We start from the raw sequence: 20,177 nt of genomic DNA, 5'->3' as shown, positions 1-20,177 counted from the left end.
TCTTCTTCTTCTTCTTCTTCTTCTTCTTCTTCTTCTTCTTCTTATTATTATTATTATTATTATTATTATTATTATTATTATCTTATCAGAGGCATTTTTTTTAATTTACAAAATACTCATCATGCTTAGATGATAGTATGGTAAAGTAAAAGGATATGGGTAAAAACTGTTATACATATTATTTAAACAAATCAACCATCAGTTTGATCAAGTTTGATATTCATACATATTTGCTTCAAGGTCTTGTCTCAAATTTAAAAAAAAAAATGATATACTTCCATCCAAAGGCATAGCAAACATAACTTTCCAACTGATGATGGGGCAGATATAACTGTAAGGGTGCAAAAACATGTGTCTGCAGCATCTCATTAATGGCATGAACAGTTGATGTTAGTCTGCCTCACTCATTTATGTCCACATCCTCACGTGTGCTGCTTTGTTTTACATTAGTCCAGTGCTGCCGCCTGCTGGTTTATTATTGTCATGACATGAAGAGATGTCTGAGGCTTCCAGTCAGTTCATCACTATAGGTGGACTGTTAACAGACGGCTGCAGAGCTGTTCATATGGCAATCTGGAGTCACAGACAGCTACATTTTGATATTTTTTCATATAAATATATTTCAAGTTATTTATTTTGCATTTACTTATTGCAATATCTAAATAGTGACTATAAATGATGTGCATTTTTCTTGTCAAGAACTGGGTTTATTTTGGAGTCACATGTTCTTTTGGAAGATGCATGTATGTCCGCCTTGCCATACATTCTTTTCTTTTTTGCTCCGTTTCCCAAGATAATGGGATAATTATCTCAAGATGACTGCATAACAAATTTAAGATCTTGAGATAACAATTTCAGTGTGACAGGCCTGAGATTTCCATCACGTGTCATGTCCTGCCACACTGACTGATCGACACCCTGGATACTAATGAAGATAAGCCGTTTGTTTTGTGCTTATGTTACAACACGAAGGTTTGTTTATATATATATATTTATATCTATATATATATATATATATATATATATATAGAGAGAGAGAGAGAGAGAGAGAGAGAGAGAGAGAGAGAGAAAGATATTTATATTATCTTATTTTCGTGCAATTTTCTTGTTACCTTTTATTGGTTTCTTTCAATATGTAGTACTGTTCCTGGAAAGAAATCAAATCAGTCCTCTCAGATTTTAAAGGTTTAAAAGCTTGTGAAAGGTGTCAAAACGCAGCACAAAAGAACTGGTGACAATCCAGGTGTTAAAAAAAGGTTAAATGATTGGAGCACTGTTATTAATCAGTGTTAATCTTTTGCTGCTGCTCAGTGTTTGTTATTGGGGTGAAAAAGGGTCTAATACAGCTTCCTAATGTCATAGTACACAGCAACTCTCCACTGAAACCACACTGATGAAACTCTTTTGGGCATGTTAGTGCCTCATGAAGGCACACCCATTGATCAATCAAACAAAGAGTTAATTTACAGGAAACTCAACTGAACAGTTCTGTAATGAGTTGAGTTTAGAATTTGTACCTAAAAAGGACTTGCATATCAGGTTGTACAGACTGGATTGATGTGGCTGCGATCAGGGTGAAACACTGAGGGTGGTGTGGCTGGCGACACCAGAGATAAGTGGACACATTCGGTCAAATAAGATGCAAGCTCGAGAACTTTGGTGACATGGATGCACTCTTTGCAACAAGCCTGCTAAGATGCATTTGAACCAGCAATAGCTGCCAGGAAGATTTAGGCTAAATCAGTGGTGGAAAGTAACTAAATACTAGTTTTCTGTACTTAAAGTATAGAAAACAAAGTATAAGCAAAAGCACCCCATTCGGGAAAATCTTTGTAAACAAACAAACAAACAAACAAACAAACAAACAAACCCACCAAAAAACCCTCCAAATTACTCGAATAAAGTAGAAAACTACTTTAATATCAAAAATAGTTCCCAATAGTTTTCTTATTTTTTATGTGTATTTCTTTACTGACAAAGTGAACATGTACAAAACATTAACCTTAAGTTGAAGTTTGTTTGCTATTTAATTTTTTTTCATTATTTTTTTTTATGTCTCTGCTGGTGTCATCTGCTGGTGGGCCATCATGATAAGAGTATGCATAATACTTGATAATCACTAAAAATTAGACGAAAAAAAAACAATGTTTTGGTAGAGTTACGAACAACGAAATTAAAGTCTTTTAAATGAGACATTAATCAAGTCCAGCACAAAGCATTACTTAATTGTTGATGAAGTTTGAATATCAGTTTGTTTGTTTTTTCTTCTTTTTCTGCCCTTCTCTAGATATTAAATGAAACAAATATTTGAAGTGATGGAGTATTAAGTATGGGTGAAGTAACACCTAATGATAAAGTCAACCAGTTCTCTTTCAGCACACCTAGAACATTCACAACAAACTTTCTCCAATCATGGCCTCGAGACAAAATGCTGAAAGTCTCTGCTCAGAAGCTGACCTTTTTTCAGTCCCCATCATGGAGTGGACCTCTCCTGGCAGATAACGAGCCACACCTGCCTTCATCCACACACACGAGTCCACGTAATCAACAAGCTGAGCGAGGCGAGCTTTAAAAAAGCTCCAGTTTTTCTGCAGTGACTTGTTGTTTTCAGATTGGTTCAGCTGTGTGGTTTGGTAGCAGCTGACAGAGGTGACAGAGTTTGCTGTGTCCAAGGCCTACAGCTGTGGCTGGAGCCATGGGGTTTCCCTTAAGGTATGTTTTAATTAATAGAATTTTGTTTATTGAACTTGTTATTAAAGCACATACTAACTTTTGGATGTCCTGTTCAGGTGGTTGCTGTTGTCCTTGCTAGCTGTTGGAGGACATCAAGCAAAGGGTGAGTTTAATCATGCTGATAAACTGCTTACTCAGCTAGCAATTTTTACTTCCAAAATTCAATGTTTTCAGTGGTTTATTTTATTTTATTTTATTTTATTTATTTATTTTTTTACTTTTTATTGATATATCACATTACGTTAGATAAAAAAAAGTTCTAATTTCAGTCCTCAAATATTTTCTGAATGTTGCTTTGAAAATGTTCTGCCTTTTGTCCTCATGTAACATTGTTAGAACACAATATAAAATAACAGTCTATGATCTGTCACCTCAACATCACCAAAACATCCAAAGAAAGCTGCAGTTAAAGTGTCATGACTTAGTCAGCACTTAACTTTACTGGAACATTAATTGAATTAATATCCTTAAAATGCTGTTTGACCATTAGATTAAAATATTTTCTTTAAAAACATTGTTGTAATTGTATGTAATGTTAGCCAATGTTGTGGGAATGTTCCCTGCTAGCTGGGTAACTGGTTAGAGTACCCCAATAATGAATCTTAAAACCTGGAAATCTGTTAGCATTTAGCATCTCTGGTTCCTTTTTGTCAGTCGATGTTGTTGTTTTTTTTTTTGTTTTTGTTTTTTATAGAATATAATAGAAGCATTAAATCAGGTCTATGGCTAACACATCCTGAGACTGATATTTTGTTCTACAATAAAAAAATATCAGTAAATAGTCCACTTGCATACTTGCATACTAAAGATTTTATGTAATTATAGATGGTTGCTAAAAAGTAGATAAATGATACTACAGAACATTATCATGCCAAACCGCTCTAAATGCAGCTTGGTAGCGACTGCTAAAACTAATAGTGTAGTTTGTTTTAGCCTAGTGTAAGCTTTTTTACTTTGATTGCAAAGGTATCAAAAATCAAAGTGTTGTTTATTTGTGAACCTTTTTGTGTGTGTGTGTGTGTGTGTGTGTGTGTGTGTGTGTGTGTGTGTGTGTGTGTGTGTGTGTGTGTGTGTGTGTGTGTGTGTGTGTGTGTCTGTGTGTGTGTGTGTGTGTGTGTGTGTGTGTGTGTGTGTGTGTGTGTGTGTGTGTGTGTGTGTGTGTGTGTGTGTGTGTGTGTGTGTGTGTGTGTGTGTGTGTGTGTGTGTGTGTGTGTGTGTGTGTGTGTGTGTGTGTGTGTGTGTGTGTGTGTGTGTGTTCTACAGCTTACAGTATTAGATCTGCTGGGAAGTATGGAGATAATGAAGTGCCAGTTGCAGGCTATCAACCAGATTCAAGCAGTAACACTGGAGACACATCTTCATGGAGCGCTGGGCTACGTGCTGTTGGTGGTTCAACCTCAAATGCAAATAAGGCAAGTAGCTACAACATACTGTTAATTCTCAGTGACTAGACTGCAGCTTAGTCACAACAACCAAAACTGAATCTGTGACAGAAATTCAGAATTCATATGCTTATCCTCCGCAGCCACAGATAGAGTCTGAATATCAACCTCAGCAGAGGCCGGTGCCCAAGCAGCCTAGCTACCCACACAAGCAAGTGCCGCAAGTGCCGCAACGGCCGCAAGTGCCGCAACGGCCGCAAGTGCCGCAACGGCCGCAAGTGCCGCAACGGCCGCAAGTGCCGCAACGGCCGCAAGTGCCGCAACGGCCGCAAGTGCCGCAACGGCCGCAAGTGCCGCAACGGCCGCAAGTGCCGCGCTACCCTGACAAGCAACCTCGACCACAGGTGTCCCGGCGACCTTCTTACCTTCCCAAACAGCCCCAACGGCCTCTCTACCTTCACAAACTGTCCCTGAAGCCACGCTACCAGCCCAAGCGGCCAGAAAGGCCACAGGTCCCCCAGCAGCCAAGCTACCCTACTCTGCAGCCTCAGCCTCAGGAGCCCCAGAAGCCAAGCTACCCACGGCAGCAGCTTCAGCCCCAGAAGCCCCAGAAGGTGCCCCAGGAGCCAAGCTGCCCACCGCAGCAGCCTCAGCCTCAGCCCCAGGAGCCCAGCTACCCACCGCAGCAGCCTCAGCCCCAGCCCCAGGAGCCCAGCTACCCACCGCAGCAGCCCCAGCCTCAGCCCCAGAAGCCAAGCTACCCACCGCAGCAGCCCCAGCCTCAGCCCCAGAAGCCAAGCTACCCACGGCAGCAGCTTCAGCCCCAGGAGCCCCAGAAGCCAAGCTACCCACCGCAGCAGCTTCAGCCCCAGGAGCCCCAGAAGCCAAGCTACCCACGGCAGCAGCTTCAGCCCCAGGAGCCCCAGGAGCCCCAGAAGCCAAGCTACCCACCGCAGCAGCTTCAGCCCCAGGAGCCCCAGAAGCCAAGCTACCCACGGCAGCAGCTTCAGCCCCAGGAGCCCCAGCAAGTGCCCCAGAAGCCAAGCTACCCACCGCAGCAGCTTCAGCCCCAGGAGCCCCAGGCCCACCGCAGCAGCAGCAGCCCCAGGAGCCCCAGAAGCCAAGCTACCCACCGCAGCAGCTTCAGCCCCAGGAGCCCCAGGAGCCCCAGAAGCCAAGCTACCCACCGCAGGTGCCCAGCTACCCACCGCAGGTGCCCCAGCCCCAGGAGCCCCAGAAGCCAAGCTACCCACCGCAGCAGCCTCAGCCCCAGGAGCCCCAGAAGCTGTTACCCACCGCAGCAGCAGCAGCCCCAGGAGCCCCAGAAGCCAAGCTACCCACCGCAGCAGCTTCAGCCCCAGGAGCCCCAGAAGCCAAGCTACCCACGGCAGCAGCCCCAGCCTCAGCCCCAGAAGCCAAGCTACCCACTGCAGCAGCCTCAGCCCCAGAAGCCAAGCTACCCACCGCAGCAGCCCCAGCCTCAGCCCCAGAAGCCAAGCTACCCACGGCAGCAGCCCCAGCCTCAGCCCCAGAAGCCAAGCTACCCACCGCAGCAGCTTCAGCCCCAGGAGCCCCAGAAGCCAAGCTACCCACCGCAGCAGCTTCAGCCCCAGGAGCCCCAGAAGCCAAGCCACCCACCGCAGCAGCTTCAGCCCCAGCAGCCCCACAAGCTGCTACCCACGGCCGCAGCTTCAGCCCCCGGAGCCCCAGAAGCCAAGCTACCCCCCGCAGCAGCTTCAGCCCCAGGAGCCCCAGCAAGTGCCCCAGAAGCCAAGCTACCCACCGCAGCAGCTTCAGCCCCAGGAGCCCCAGCAAGTGCCCCAGAAGCCAAGCTACCCACCGCAGCAGCTTCAGCCCCAGGAGCCCCAGAAGCCAAGCTACCCACCGCAGGTGCCCCAGCCCCAGCCCCAGCCCCAGCCCCAGGAGCCCAGCTACCACTGCAGGTGCCCCAGCCCCAGGAGCCCCAGAAGCTGCCCACCCACCGCAGCAGCTTCAGCCCCAGGAGCCCCAGAAGCTGCCACCCACGGCAGCAGCCCCAGCCCCAGAAGCTGCTTACCCACCGCAGCAGCCTCAGCCCCAGAAGCTGCCACCCACCACAGCAGCCCCAGCCTCAGCCCCAGAAGCTGTTACCCACGGCAGCAGCTTCAGCCCCAGGAGCCCCAGAAGCCAAGCTACCCACCGCAGCAGCTTCAGCCCCAGGAGCCCCAGAAGGTGCCCCAGAAGCCAAGCCGCCCCCCTCCGCCTCAGGAGACCCAACAGATGCCCCAGGAGCCCAGCTACCCACCGCAGCAGCCTCAGCCCCAGCCCCAGGAGCCCAGCTACCCACCGCAGCAGCCTCAGCCCCAGCCCCAGGAGCCCAGCTACCCACCGCAGCAGCCTCAGCCCCAGCCCCAGGAGCCAAGCTACCCACCGCAGCAGCCTCAGCCCCAGCCCCAGAAGCCAAGCTACCCACGGCAGCAGCTTCAGCCCCAGGAGCCCCAGAAGCCAAGCTACCCACGGCAGCAGCTTCAGCCCCAGGAGCCCCAGAAGGTGCCCCAGAAGCCAAGCTGCCCACCTCAGCCTCAGGAGACCCAACAGATGCCCCAGGAGCCCAGCTACCCACCGCAGCAGCCCCCAGCCCCAGAAGCCAAGCTACCCACCGCAGCAGCCTCAGCCCCAGCCCCAGGAGCCCAGCTACCCACCGCAGCAGCCTCAGCCCCAGCCCCAGGAGCCCAGCTACCCACCGCAGCAGCCTCAGCCCCAGCCCCAGGAGCCCAGCTACCCACCGCAGCAGCCTCAGCCCCAGCCCCAGGAGCCCAGCTACCCACCGCAGCAGCCTCAGCCCCAGCCCCAGGAGCCAAGCTACCCACCGCAGCAGCCCCAGCCCCAGAAGCCAAGCTACCCACCGCAGCAGCCCCAGCCCCAGAAGCCAAGCTACCCACCGCAGCAGCCCCAGCCCCAGAAGCCAAGCTACCCACCGCAGCAGCCTCAGCCTCAGCCCCAGCCCCAGATGACAAGCTACCCACCACAACAGCCTCAGTGGCCTGCCCAGCGGCCTCTGCCCCCTCAGCCCCAGCAGCCTAGCTACCCACGCAAGCAACATCAGCCACAGCTGTTCCAGCGGCCTAGTTACCTGTCCAAAATGCCCCAGTGGCAAAGCTACCTTCCAAAGAAGCCTCAGCGGCATCTCTTTCGTCCTAATATGCCTAAGAAGCCACAGAAACCGCAGATGCCCCATTAGCAACGTTACATGTCCAAGAGGCCACAGGTCTCAGCATCCACAATACAATAATTAATCCAACTTTTGCCCAAGGAGTTTCTCCAAATTGGATAAAAAATGGGTAAGCTAATCATGCTGTATTTTCACTTGCAACATAACCATTATTTAATTTTTTTCCATCCAGTTTTCCAAATGCATATTTTTCCTTTAAAACCTTGTTTTGTGTTTCAGGCATCGTAACACTGGAGGTTCTTCGAAGACTGCTTTCAGCTGAGCCATTGTATTGACTTGTAAAACCAAAATAAAATAACATCGTATACTTAAATCTCCAATGAATGTGTTTCTCAAACTGCAGTATTTCATATCAAGCAAGTGATTTGTTAATGGGCCTCAGTAAGTAGCTCAGGTAACTTAACCACTTTCATTCAGGTTTAAAATGCACCTACAATCATTAACTTCTATTGACACTTAACCTGAGATGCTTTATGGGGTTCAGGTATACTAGATTATACAGTTGCCCCCCTCAGCCTAGAACATACTGCAGCAGGAGCTGAAGCTGTCTAGTGATTCCCTTTGGGATTTTTAAGCTTCTCTTGAGAAACTTGGAGTGTCTGTACTTTCTGTGGAATTTTCATTACCCACTTTGGTCTGATGAATGCCCTAAGTTTAACTGTATTTTGTCTTGAACTTTCAGTCTATTGCCACTGGTCTCATTTGAGAATGAGACCAGTGGCAATAGACTACAGGTTTAAAAGAAAATGCTTACAGCTAATGAGCATTAACACAAATTAAAGCATCAGCTGATGTGTGATTTGCAGGTATTGAGTCAAACAAATGCTACATTTGTTTTTATCTTGAACTCATATAATAGCACTGCTTTGTACAGCAGCATTTCATGCTGGCACAAAAGGTACAAAGGCACTGTCAGTGTCTAGTTAAAATATGGGCAACGGTGCCTTTAGGGCAGACAGGTAGGGTGCGGGTGGGTTCAACAAACCCCAGACTTTCATACGGGCTCCGTTTACTTCCCATCGAGTTTTTGTTTCTACACCTAACTGTGTTTCTATTCCCTAATCCTAACCATGTGTGCCAGCATGTGCGTTTAATGTCCTTTCTAAACATAACTGAAGTATAATGAACGCAAAGAGCAGATTAATAGACTGTAATAGGTTGATGTGGAAATCGACTGCATTGTGGCAACATGTGAAGACTTGGGATGAGAACATGTTGAATAGTTTTAGATCGGAGGCTGAAGTGTCACCAAAATTTATTCATCCAGGGAAACAAGATTCACAAAACCTCATGGCTGTGCTAGAAAAGTTGAATGGAAGCCCTTTTATCCTCTTGGGTTCAAATTTCTGGACAACATTTAAAATTTCATACTGTATTGACATACTGGCAAGTGCTGCAGTGATCACTGTACATATTACTGCTCAAATGGCAACGAGTTTAACAGGCCAATTTTATCAGTGGATTTGTGATCTTTGTTCTCCCAGACTTGATGCGATGATGGACATGTGATAGCACATACAACTTAAGTCCAGCAGGGCTTAGTCTCCAAATGCAGAGGGTGGACTTTGGGATTCAGCCCTAGAGGGGAGTGCTGGTTAGCTAGTGACCATTATACTCCTGCTTTGGATACAATTTAAAACTTGGGAGTTTCTGAGGTTCCTGCCATCCCCATAACAGTGTCTGAAATGTAGTTTGCTACTTAAAGAATGCATCACTATTATCATTTGTATATCAGTTAGCCTCCTCACTACATGCATATCTCATTGTGAACAAAGAATTAAAAAAAAGCTAAGACTCCTTGTTAATTGAAATTATTGGAGGCTACATTTAACAACAGCAAAACTAAGTCAAAACATCTGATACGAACTCTCATGCAGCTCCTTCACAATAATCCAAGTCTCACCAATCCCTCACTGTCAAATCTGACCACCTCAGTAAATCAAGCTCATCTGACTCAGTTTGCTCATGATTTGATTTGTGATTTGTGAAGTTAGGATACCTGCAAGTTTTGCTAACATGTTTACAGATGCAAAAATATGGCTGATTAGTTTGCAACCAGCAGAGTACAGATGTAGGGCACAGCAAACTTGGTTTACAGAAGTTGTTAAAATTAAGCTAGATTAAGTTAAAAAATTTGCTTAAAATTAAGCTGTATTTACCTAATTTTGTGAGGTTGTTGCAAGTTAAATGACAAGTGAAAACCCCTTGTTCTCTCTAAGTGTTGTGCAACTTCAGTAAACCAAGTTAGTCTGACTTAACCCCTTGATGCTGATCTTCGCAAATTTGCATCAAACCTAATTCCATTACGAAATCAGCGAGATAGCGTATGTATTCCACCAATGCCAGTTCAGGCATCTGCTTTCAGTACTCACAAATTTTCTTTTGGAAATGCCATTCTAGTTAATTTCCATAATCATTATAAAAATAGCATGCTGGGATATAAATGCAATTTCTGCCCTTTATTTTTACACAGACCAAAATAAACCCACCAATGTTTTATGGGAAACAAACTGGTGGACTTCATGAGTTCCACCAGACGAGTGCGGGGACAGCGATGAAGAATATGTACCTAAACCAGGTGATGAAAAGAGCAGCAATAATGTTATTACTTTGTGTAGAGTTACAGCTTTTTTGTTAACACATGGCCATATGTTTATAAATGTACCCATGAGTACATGTGATGTTGTCCACTACTGTTTTATGACTTATGTTTTATGTGCAGATTTGTTTGCTGCTCTTGCAAACAAAGGGATACCAGCACTGTGCAGCAAAATTGCCTGCGAGGGTGCAGTTTAAGTCCAGACACGGAGATGAAGAAGAAGGGAAGAGGGACATTTGAAGAGAAACAGGCTGTTTTCGACAATGTGGAAATAAGAGCAGTCAAATGGTTTGACAACAGAGGGGTGATTATTGCCAACTCTTTTGCCAGTGCCCAGTCCGTATCCAACACAGAGACATGGGACAGAAAGCTGAAAAAGAAAGTGTCTGTGGAATGTCCAAGCATCATTACCCAGTGCAACAAGTTCATGGGCGGTGTTGATGCTCTCGATGCACTGATTGCATACTACTGCATCCACATATGGTCGAAGAAGTACTACCATAGGTTCTTCTTTCACTTTGTGGATATGGTCATTGTCAACAGCTGATTGTTGTATCGGCGTGATTGCGTGTCAATGTTATTCCATGCAAGAAGCAGAGAGATTTGCTTTCTTTCAGAACATCTATTGCACAGGCCCTCTGCATGCAAGGCAAATATCTCTCAACCAAGAAGAGGAGACAGCCTTCATCAGATGTAGAAAGAGAGTTTGAGAAGAAGAAATGTCAAGGACCAGCTAAGGCTATTCCCACACAGGAAGTCCGTTGTGATGCTGTGGGTCACTGGCCAGCAGTTGACAGTGGGCGGCAATGCTGCAAATTCCCAAACTGTAACTGCAACCAGGAATGAAATGTGAAAAGTGTGATGTTCACCTTTGCCTCAGCAAAAACAAGAACTGCTTTTGTGCATTCCCACAAGTGAGGAGTAAAGATGGTCTGTTTTGTTTCTTTTCAATGTCATGATTCATTCATTTCAAGTTCTAAATGAAAAGTTTAAGCTCTGTTTGACATTGGATTGTAATAGTTATAATAATTGGTGTTATAGTCAGGACACTGAAAATAATCTTGTGGCATCAATAAAACCATCTCCATCTCCTGAGATCGGAAAATCTGTTTTATTACTTTTTAATTACTGCCTGTTGTCGCAAATTTGCATATTACCTAAATTTCTACCTATTTTATGTTCTATAATCAAATTAACAATCTCCACTTACTTAAGCATCTACTTGAAAGCAAAAACACAAATATTTTTTTTTTAATATTCTTAATTATACTACATAAATTCAGGCATCATGGGTATGATCACTGGAACCAGCAAAATACGGATTCATAGTACAGTAGACTTGGTTTACTGAAGTTGCTTAAACTTAGACAGATTTTATTATTCATTTTTAAATTGCAGCAACTTTACAAAATTAAATCAATATATATTTTATGTAAACTTAAGAAGATATTAAGTAAAGATAAATTAAGACTTATAGTTTTATTTACTTAAATTTTTTAAAGGCAATTTGTTTACTAGATTTCATAAATAAAATCACCTTATTGGATTCTACAGTGGGAGGGTCTGCAGAGTGAAATGTCCGTTGTGCATGTGAAGGCAGCATGTTGGTCTGGGTGCCCACTGAATGCAGTGACGTGGACGCGGGGCGGGGCCTGCTCACAGGTGAACACCACACAGGTGTAAGGTGGGGGAAATGTGCGTCCTGAAAAACAAGTTTAGGAGTTGTGCGCCGTTACTCGGCCTCTCCGCTCTCCTCCGGTATGGCCCCCCGCTGCGTGGGTAACTGCGCGCCCATCTTCTTCCTCGCGGTGGTTTTTGATGCCATCGGCCTGATTGTGCTCCTGGTGGGGATTTTCGGCAACCTGAACCTGCACGGCCGCTTCTACGGGGATTTCCTCATCTACACGGGCTCGCTGGTGATTTTCCTCAGTTTGATATGGTGGGTGTTGTGGTACACGGGGAACGTGCAGCTGTACGCGGAGGACAGGACCAGCTCTCTAGACTTGGACATTAACTTTACGCACTGGGCCAGGAAGCTGTCCGAGAGGCTGTCCAAAGGCGGCAAGAAGCCCCTGGATGCCGGACAGGAGAAGAAGAAGAGCATGGGCAACGGGAAGGAGATGAACGGGACTGTGCGCTCCGTGGCGCCGTGTCGGGTGACGTGGGAGGGCGGCAGCAGCGGTGGAGCCGTGTCGGGTCACGACAATAAAGGGTTTGATGGATGGCCCGAGTGCGCAGCTCCGGCTGAGAAAAACGTGGAGTTGGGAGTGTTGAAGTGCTCGGATGTGGCTCTGCAGGCAGCGGATGGCAAGGCGGAGAGGCTCCTCTGACACAAGGTGTGTATTTCACTTCCACACCATCACCTTACCTAGGGCCACCACAACAGCCTGTGTGCCTGCAGCCATCTATAATAACCTGTTGTTGACACTTGAAAACTATCGGTCTCCTGAAACTATGACCAAGTGATAATCAATTTACGGCCCCATGCCAAATCTGGAACCACGAAAGTGTGCCTCCCACCCCTACACAACTTATTGTTATTTACAAGAATGATAGTTATTATATTTTACAGTCCTTTAACATCCTAAAATCACAGAAACTTCCAAAAACCTTAGACATCCTGATATTCCAGAGATGTCCTAAAATCCAAGAGACATGCTCAAATCCTAGATCATCCTAAAAACGTAGAAATTTCCTACTATCATAGAAAGGTCCCAAAATAAAAAAAGAAGAATGTCCTAAAATCATACAAACGTCCTAAAATTTATTTATTTATTAAAAGTCCTAAAAACATAGATATGTTCTAAAATCACAAAAGAAACATCCTATGATTCAAGAGAGTCCTAAAATCCTAGAACCATCTTAAAATCCGAGAAACATCCTGAAATCCTGGAAACATCCCCAAAATCCAGAAGCATGCTAAAATACTAGAATCGCGCTAAAATATTAGAAATGTCCTAAAATCCAAGAAACATACAAAAATCCTTGAAATGTCCTAAATGTTAAAAACATGCTAATGTCCTTGAAGTGTCCTAAAATCCTCGTAACATCTATGAGACTGCTGCGACTGGCCCCTGGCCTCCTGTCATTTTGCAAAAGTGGCCCCAAAGCAAAGCAAGTTGAGTCTCCCTGCTGTAACCTGTCTCTAAAAGTTAAAGCGAGCCTCTGAAAAATGTATGATCCTCTCAGAGTCTGGGCCTGTGGATCCAACAAACAATCATAATTGAAAGCCATAAATATTCAGCACATCGCCCCGCTCTCACCCTGCTGTCAGTCTGCTGCTGTTTTCTCGTCATTAGCTGCTCACTGCCACAGCTGTAACTCTTTCATCATCACTGCTGCCATCCTTACTGCATGGTGGCATTGCAGCACCCCCCCTACCCCTCTACCCGTGCCCTCTGCCCAGTCATAATTATGAAATGTCTCACATTATTGTCAGTGATCAGATGACACCCACAGTGAAGCCGGACCTGAGGAATGGGCGCTCTCACAAACACAACTCCCCCTCAGGACCCTGTCTGCTCACTCCGCTCATGAATATCTGTAATAATATAATTTTTTTTTCCTTTCCCCGGCTGCTGTGAAAAGATCTTCAGTGGCCCGTGGCAGCTTTTAATTAATGAGCCTGACCGTTTCTGCTCACCTTCACAGTTCTGCATTATTTTAGCCGACAGTTTGCTTGTAACCGGGTGGCAAGCCAGACACCCTTTGGGCCAAAAGGCGCAATTGCATTTTAATGGAACTCAGCAGTGCTTATTGATCCGCTGGAATGGAGTGCAGTGGGTGGGTATAGGTACGGCTGGGCCTCCTCACTCAGCCACCAAATGCAGGGATCATATATAAGTCTGCTTCATGCACATTCCCTCCATCCACTAGTTCCACATAGTTAACTTTAATAGTCCCCAGCTTGATTCTGCTATTATCTAACCTGGCTAATGATCTTGAGATATGGGACTGTGTGAAATGGGTTAGTCAAGAACAAACAGTGCATACTGAACAAAGTGGCTGGTTCCTTACTGTAACTTCACTGTGTCAAAGGCTGCAGCTGTCGAGGCCACATATGAATACTTTGAGGCCAAAATATTCCATTAAATCAAATATAATAAAGGGATTTTAGGATTTATCCACCAGAAAAATATTCAGGCGTAGAGAATGGCTCTGGTGGTCAAGAGATTATTGGCCAATATTTGGCATTTTGTCAATTATCTGTATCTGCGTTTAAATGTAATGATCGCTGATAAAATGAATTAATTAAAAGTGCAAAGAGAGTGTCCGCAAAGGAGGAACTTTAACTTTGTAAAACCTCAAGGAGATATTTTTTATTTATTCATTTTTTAATTTAAATTTTTAATTGACTTTATAAAAAAAGGTTGCTGGGAACTTTCTTAATATGATGTAGAATGTTTCAGTTTTCATACTGAATATTTGCTAAGGGTATTTAAACAACGTTTAATGTTGGAGTCTGTCATATTAAATATATCAAATTCTGGCTTCAGCCCTCACTGAGAGCACATAATGTGAAGGTTTTTATCAGCGGACATTCCTCCGATGAACACAGGCCTCCACCTAAGGACAACATTGCCTCTGTAGCTGCTAACTGCATCTGCATTATGAGTCATAAAGTGACTATTGATCAATCCGATTTGATAATGGCTTGTGTTGATAAGCAACATGAGATTAGGTTCAGGCTGAAGTGATGGTTGCGTTATCGGCACACGTGTTCATGTTGTAATGTTAACATGAGGCTGTAATCTGGTACTGATGGAGGGATGTGTTTCGTAACAGTCTTTACAAACATGAAGCAGGAACATTTCAGGGAAAGGAATAGTAAAACATTTTGGGAGATACATGCCTTTTACAAAGAGAGAAGATTGATACTGCTCTCATGTCTGTTCATTCAGTATGGAGGTGGAGGCAGTAGGAAACTAAATTTAAAAATAATATCAGTGCCTTTAACCCTTTAAAACCTGTGCAGATTGCCTTGATTTCTTTCTAAAATATTGGAAGAAGGCAGGAAGCAACAAAAGAGGAAATGACCCAGAAATAGCAAAAAATGAGTTACAAGTACAAAAAAATAATCAGAAAATTAGTTTAAAAAAAAGAAGGAAGAAGAGAGAAAGAAAGAAAAAGAAGTAAAAAAAAAAGTTAAAAGGGAAAATACCTTGGAAAAAAAGCCTAAAAAGTCTGTTATTTTGATCATAATAAATATAGTTTTTGCCTCATTTTTTTCTTTTTTTTTCCCTTGACATTTTTCTTAAGCTTTTAAAGAATGATTTTTCTAAATCTGCTAGTTTATTACAATTTGTGGAAAATTTCTCTACGAAAGAAGAAATGACCCAAAAGAATTGCAAAACAATTAGTGAAAATTACAAAAAAATAACCAGAAAATTAGTTTTAAAAAATAAATAAATAAAAGATCTTAGTTTTAAAAACTAACTAACCATTTGGAACTTGAGCAAATTTTTTACAAAATTGCTGCCACACAAGAAAAGTGATGTTGCTCCAGGTTCCAAAGGGTTAACAATTCCAGTCTGTCACATGCATCCCTGTATTTTACTGAAAATCTAAAATAAATCCTAAATAAAATGACATATTCCCTTGTGCCTTACAATGCATATTTAAGAAAAAATTAACCCATCTTTTAAATTGTGTTTCCCTCCTTTTTACATTAATTTTGTCTTTTGTCTTGTTTTTTTTTTAAAATGTCATTTGTTGATTTCAACCCGTACAATCACACAAAACCTTTTCTCTCCTTTTTCTTACAGGTGACGTCCAGCTTTCCTGGTGCTGAAGGATAGACTCCATCCATGAGCTGCTTTCCAAAAAACTGAAAATATTGAGCTTACAAACTAAAGTCACTTTTTTTTAAATGAAAAGACTATTTCTTAATCAGGGAAAAGCCTCCTGCATGAAAAAAAAGGCAGAGGGGCTGCGCACAGAGGAAGAAAAGGTCTTGAACTTGTACATAGCAAATTTCTATTTTTATGTGCTGATTTTGTGACGTGTAAATTATTTTACTTGGGAATAAAGTTTACATGAAATTGTAATTTAGTTGATTGAAGGCGTTCCTGACTGATAGTGTTGGTGCCAGATAACGGCACGCCCATGTGCTGCAGAGTTGTGCAAGAGGCTATTTTTCTTGTCTTCTTTTCCTTCCTGGTTTTACCTTTCATCCTTCAAAAACTTATATACGCCACACAGAAAGCTGTTTATTTTTTATTTTATTTTTTTCATTTACTATTTGAAGGGTGTAAACAGCACCCTAGGTGTTCTCCAAATGTATTGCAAATCACAGAGACCAAAATACAAGGCTAATATTTCTTGCTTTTCCAAAAACCACCTGTGGGCTTAAGATAAGACAGATCAGTGGGGATGTAACATGTTTCTGAAATGAAGCGGCAGCGATAGAAAAATCTCTTGACATCATTAAGGAAACATATCTCTCGTCTGTCAGACAGCGTCATGAAAAAATGTGAGACGTAGATACGGAAAGGCATGTGACCCGAGTGTTTAAACTCTTCCTTCTCATCAGCCTCACCTCAGACTCGCAGGTGGCACTAAGAAGGGAAGACAGGTTCCTCCTGAATTTATTTCACTAATAAAAGTTTTCACGTCGTACAGAAAAAGTGCTAAAGCTGTGAATTGCCAAAGCTGTGACTGCTAACATGGATTATACTGGCTATCTTGGCCGCTGCCTGCTGTTTTTGTTAATCGGCGTCTTCCTGGATGCAGTAGGCCTCATCCTCTTCTTCATTGGGGTCTTCGCTCCTTTTACCTTCTGGGATTTCTTAGTCTTCTCAGGACCCCTCATTATGTTCCTCAGCCTGGTGTTCTGGATCTTCTGGTACCTGGGAAACCTGGAGGTGCCGATGGAGGAGTTACTCCCCAAATGAGATTGGCTTCTTTATTTGCAGCAAAACAAAGCAGTTTTCCTGCAACCGGCTCTGGAAAAATAAAACCAAATCAACAGGTGTGGATTTTCAAATTTAAAGTGTTGCACAATCAAGACTTGTTGTGAAGTGAAGGACTGTCATTTCATAAAGCTCTGTTCTTGTCTCTGCAGGGTGAAATTCTCAGCTTCACCTCACCCTTGCTAGTGGATGTTTTTGCATTTGCTTCATCACCGAAAGAAATGTGGACAAATGTGGAACTTTAATCTGAAAGGACATCTGTGTGATGTCCACTTCAGAGTGAATGAGGGGGGACAGAGTAGCCAGATTTAAAGGAGGGGGCACATTTGTCAGATGAGTCAAAATGTGTTAAGACTCTAAATTAAAGCCCTGGTTCTCCAAAAGAATAAATTATACATTGAAAATAGTTACGTTGTTTATTCATTATGCAGTGCAATAAATAAATGTTAAATGTTATCAATAAATACTTGCTATTTGTATCTCCACATAGCCTACAGGCATGGTCTGTTTGTAGCTGTATTGCATCTCTTTTTAATTTTGTGCATCTCTTTGTAGTTGTGTTGCATTTATGTGTGGTCATTTGGCATCTCTCTGTAGTCTTGTGCAACTCTGTTGTTTGTCGTTTTGAATTGTTTGTGGTCGTCTTGCATTTCTTTGTCGTTTGCATTTATTTGAGGCTGTTTTGCATTTATAGTCTTGTGCATCTCTTTGTAGTCTTGTGCTTCTCTTTGTAGTTGCTTTGCATATCTTTGTGGTCAGTTTGCATTTCTTTTTAGTCTTGTGTATCTCTTTGCAGTTATGCGTTTCCTCGTAGTTGTTTTTTGATTCATTGAAGTCTTGTGTGCATCTCTTTGTGGTCATGTTGCCTTTCTTAATAATCTTGTGTATCTCTTTGTAGTTGTGTTGCACTTATTTGTGATCTCATTGTAGTCTTGTGCATTTCTTTGTTGTTTTACATTTCTTTATGGTCATCTTGTGCTTCTTTGTAGTCTTGTATATCTCTTTGTTGCTGTTTTGCATTTCTTCGTAGTTGTTTTGCGATTCTTTGAAGTCTTGTGCATCTCTTTGTTCTCTGCATTTCTTTGTGGTTACGTTGCCTTTTTTATAGTCTTGTGCATCCCTTTCTTTGTGGTTGTTTTGCATTTATTTGAGGTTGTTTTGCTATTTTTTAAAGTCGTATGCATCTCTTTATTATTTTTTGCATTTCTTTGTGGCCACATTGCCTTTCTTTAGAGTATTGTGCATATCTTTGTAGTTGTTTTGTGTTTCTTTGTGGTCTTGTGCCATTCTTTGTAGTTCGTGTTTCTTTGTGGTTGTTTTACATCTCTTTTTAGTCTTGAGCTTCTCTTTGTTGTTTTATGTCCATGGCATAGTGCATTTGTAACTTTTTTGCATCTCTTTGTGGTTGTTTTTTTTTTTTGTAGACATTTTGCAATTATTTGTTTTGTAAAACATCTCATTGTAGGTATGTGTCCGTTGATTGTTATTTTGTGTGTTTTTGTGGTCGGTTTGCTTCTTTTGCTTCTTTTTCTGTCTCGTCTTGGTCATTTTGCATCTCTTTGTAGTTGACTGACTTTCCAACCATAAATATTACCTTTCAACTATAATCTTAAACTTATAGGGCTTCCTATGGGCCAATAACTAGCCAGCCTCCTATCACCTTCTGACTGGTCTGGCCTCACCTGTGCTCAGACTGTTTCATCATGATGATTTCAGACTGTAAATTCTGTGTTTTTAATAAGCCATGTTCTGTTTTTGTCATCATATCATGTGGATTTGGGATGCTTTCAACTGAGGTATCACTCAAAATCAGGACTAAAATCTCTGTCCTCTCTTTAAACATTTTCAGTCCATTTACATCTTAATGACACTGTTACCAATAACTTGCTCCCTTATATTGATTCCCCTCTGAGGCCATTGTTTCCGATCAGTCTTTGTGGTGATTTTCCTGTTGCGAAATCTGAGTATTGCTCACTCAACCCATTCACAGAAACCAGTCAAACTGGGTCCATTAACTACTGGGGCAGGGAGTGCTCTCATTTTACAAGAATTGGTTTGTGTGAGCAGGAAGAGAGAAACATTTTCCTGTTTATGAAACATAATAATGCCATAAAAATATAGTGGAATTAAACTTTTGGAAGCAGTTTGTACAAATTTAGTCGTGGTAAGTGCTCTGGTATAATCTTTACATCAAGTATGTGGCACAACTTGTTTTTCTGTTACTGACGTAGACACACCCTGTTGACAGTGTGGCTGATACTTAATCTTAACACCAGAATAATCCCTGCTCTTAACAACATAAACCACATGATTAGAGCTTCAAAAACAAGACAAACAGAGAAAAACAAAAGGTCAAGTTTTATTTACTTAGGATTTACAAATACACGTAATGTTATGACGTGTTTGATTTAATGGAATAATGGTTTTCAACATGTAGTTACAGTTTCAATTGCCTCTCAAATGTTTGCACAATTCATTACTCCGTACTTCCTCACATTCTCTTTTCAAAAGCTGTTTTCAAGGAGCGGGATGCTATTTAGCCTTACACAAGGGGAGTATTTGGAAATGTGTCAGCCGCACATTACTAATTCATAACTGCACCCTGATGTCTCAAACAGATCCAGGAGAATTACTTTGAACAGGTCAACGTGTGATTCTAAGGTGTCACAATCCCTCTGTCTGTCTGTGTGTCTCCAGGGTTTCAGGTTCCACCTCACACCTATCGTGTCTTTCCATTATCTGTTGCCAGCCTAGAGTGCATGTCCAGCACACACACACACCCACACACTCCCACACCCGCCCTGGGTCACCTGAACATGACACTGTTTTACTCAGCAGTGTGGTGACAAAGGGGACACGGATAAGTTTCTTGCCAGGGCTGTCAGTGTGTTTGGTTGTTGTGGTCCCTGCCAGCGCTTCACACTGCAACGGCACTCTGGTGGCATCTGATGGGATAGAGTTTCAAAGTAAAGTCCTGTAGTGGAAAAACTGTAGAGATATTTCATGTCAGTAAAACTTGCAAGATGTAAGTAACTAAATATGTAAATAAAGCCCTGCATTTAAAATTGAGCAAGTGTGCCCAAAGTAGCAAAAGCACCCATAATGCAGTGTTAAATATGTTATATATTTATATCAGTGGGAATGTGTGTGTGTGTGTGTGTGTGTGTGTGTGTGTGTGTGTGTATTATTAGGGTTTTATTATAAACAGCATTTTAGTGTTGTTATTTTGAAAATAATTTTGGCTACATACTGCTGGTTGTTCAATGTGTAACATTGCATCATCATATGTTTAGGATGAAACGTTTAACCTGAAAATTAATGAGTAGTTACTTAACCCTTTG

General features: G+C 42.8%; 1 protein-coding gene and 1 pseudogene across 2 annotated transcripts; both read left to right on the top strand.

Moving 5' to 3' along the window:
- Window positions 1-2,196: 2,196 nt before the first annotated feature.
- LOC121959118 (uncharacterized) lies at window positions 2,197-7,639 on the top strand (annotated as a pseudogene). Its single transcript, XR_015774925.1, has 7 exons — window positions 2,197-2,712; window positions 2,790-2,836; window positions 3,997-4,145; window positions 4,259-5,197; window positions 5,871-6,005; window positions 6,255-7,435; window positions 7,546-7,639. The product of XR_015774925.1 is annotated as an uncharacterized LOC121959118 (transcript).
- A 3,929-nt stretch (window positions 7,640-11,568) lies between these two features.
- On the top strand, window positions 11,569-17,325 carry LOC121958946 (transmembrane protein 238-like). Its single transcript, XM_042508131.2, has 3 exons — window positions 11,569-12,261; window positions 15,691-16,895; window positions 16,989-17,325. Exon 1 carries the CDS (start codon window positions 11,686-11,688, stop codon window positions 12,253-12,255), a length of 570 nt encoding a protein of 189 aa, XP_042364065.1. The 5' UTR covers window positions 11,569-11,685; the 3' UTR covers window positions 12,256-12,261; window positions 15,691-16,895; window positions 16,989-17,325.
- Window positions 17,326-20,177: the final 2,852 nt, after the last annotated feature.

The sequence above is a fragment of the Plectropomus leopardus genome, chromosome 19 (genome assembly GCF_026936395.1).
Source record: "Plectropomus leopardus strain MGB_pleo_1.0 chromosome 19, ASM2693639v1, whole genome shotgun sequence".
Taxonomy (NCBI): domain Eukaryota; kingdom Metazoa; phylum Chordata; class Actinopteri; order Perciformes; family Serranidae; genus Plectropomus; species Plectropomus leopardus.
This window is presented reverse-complemented; position numbering and strand designations above follow the sequence as displayed.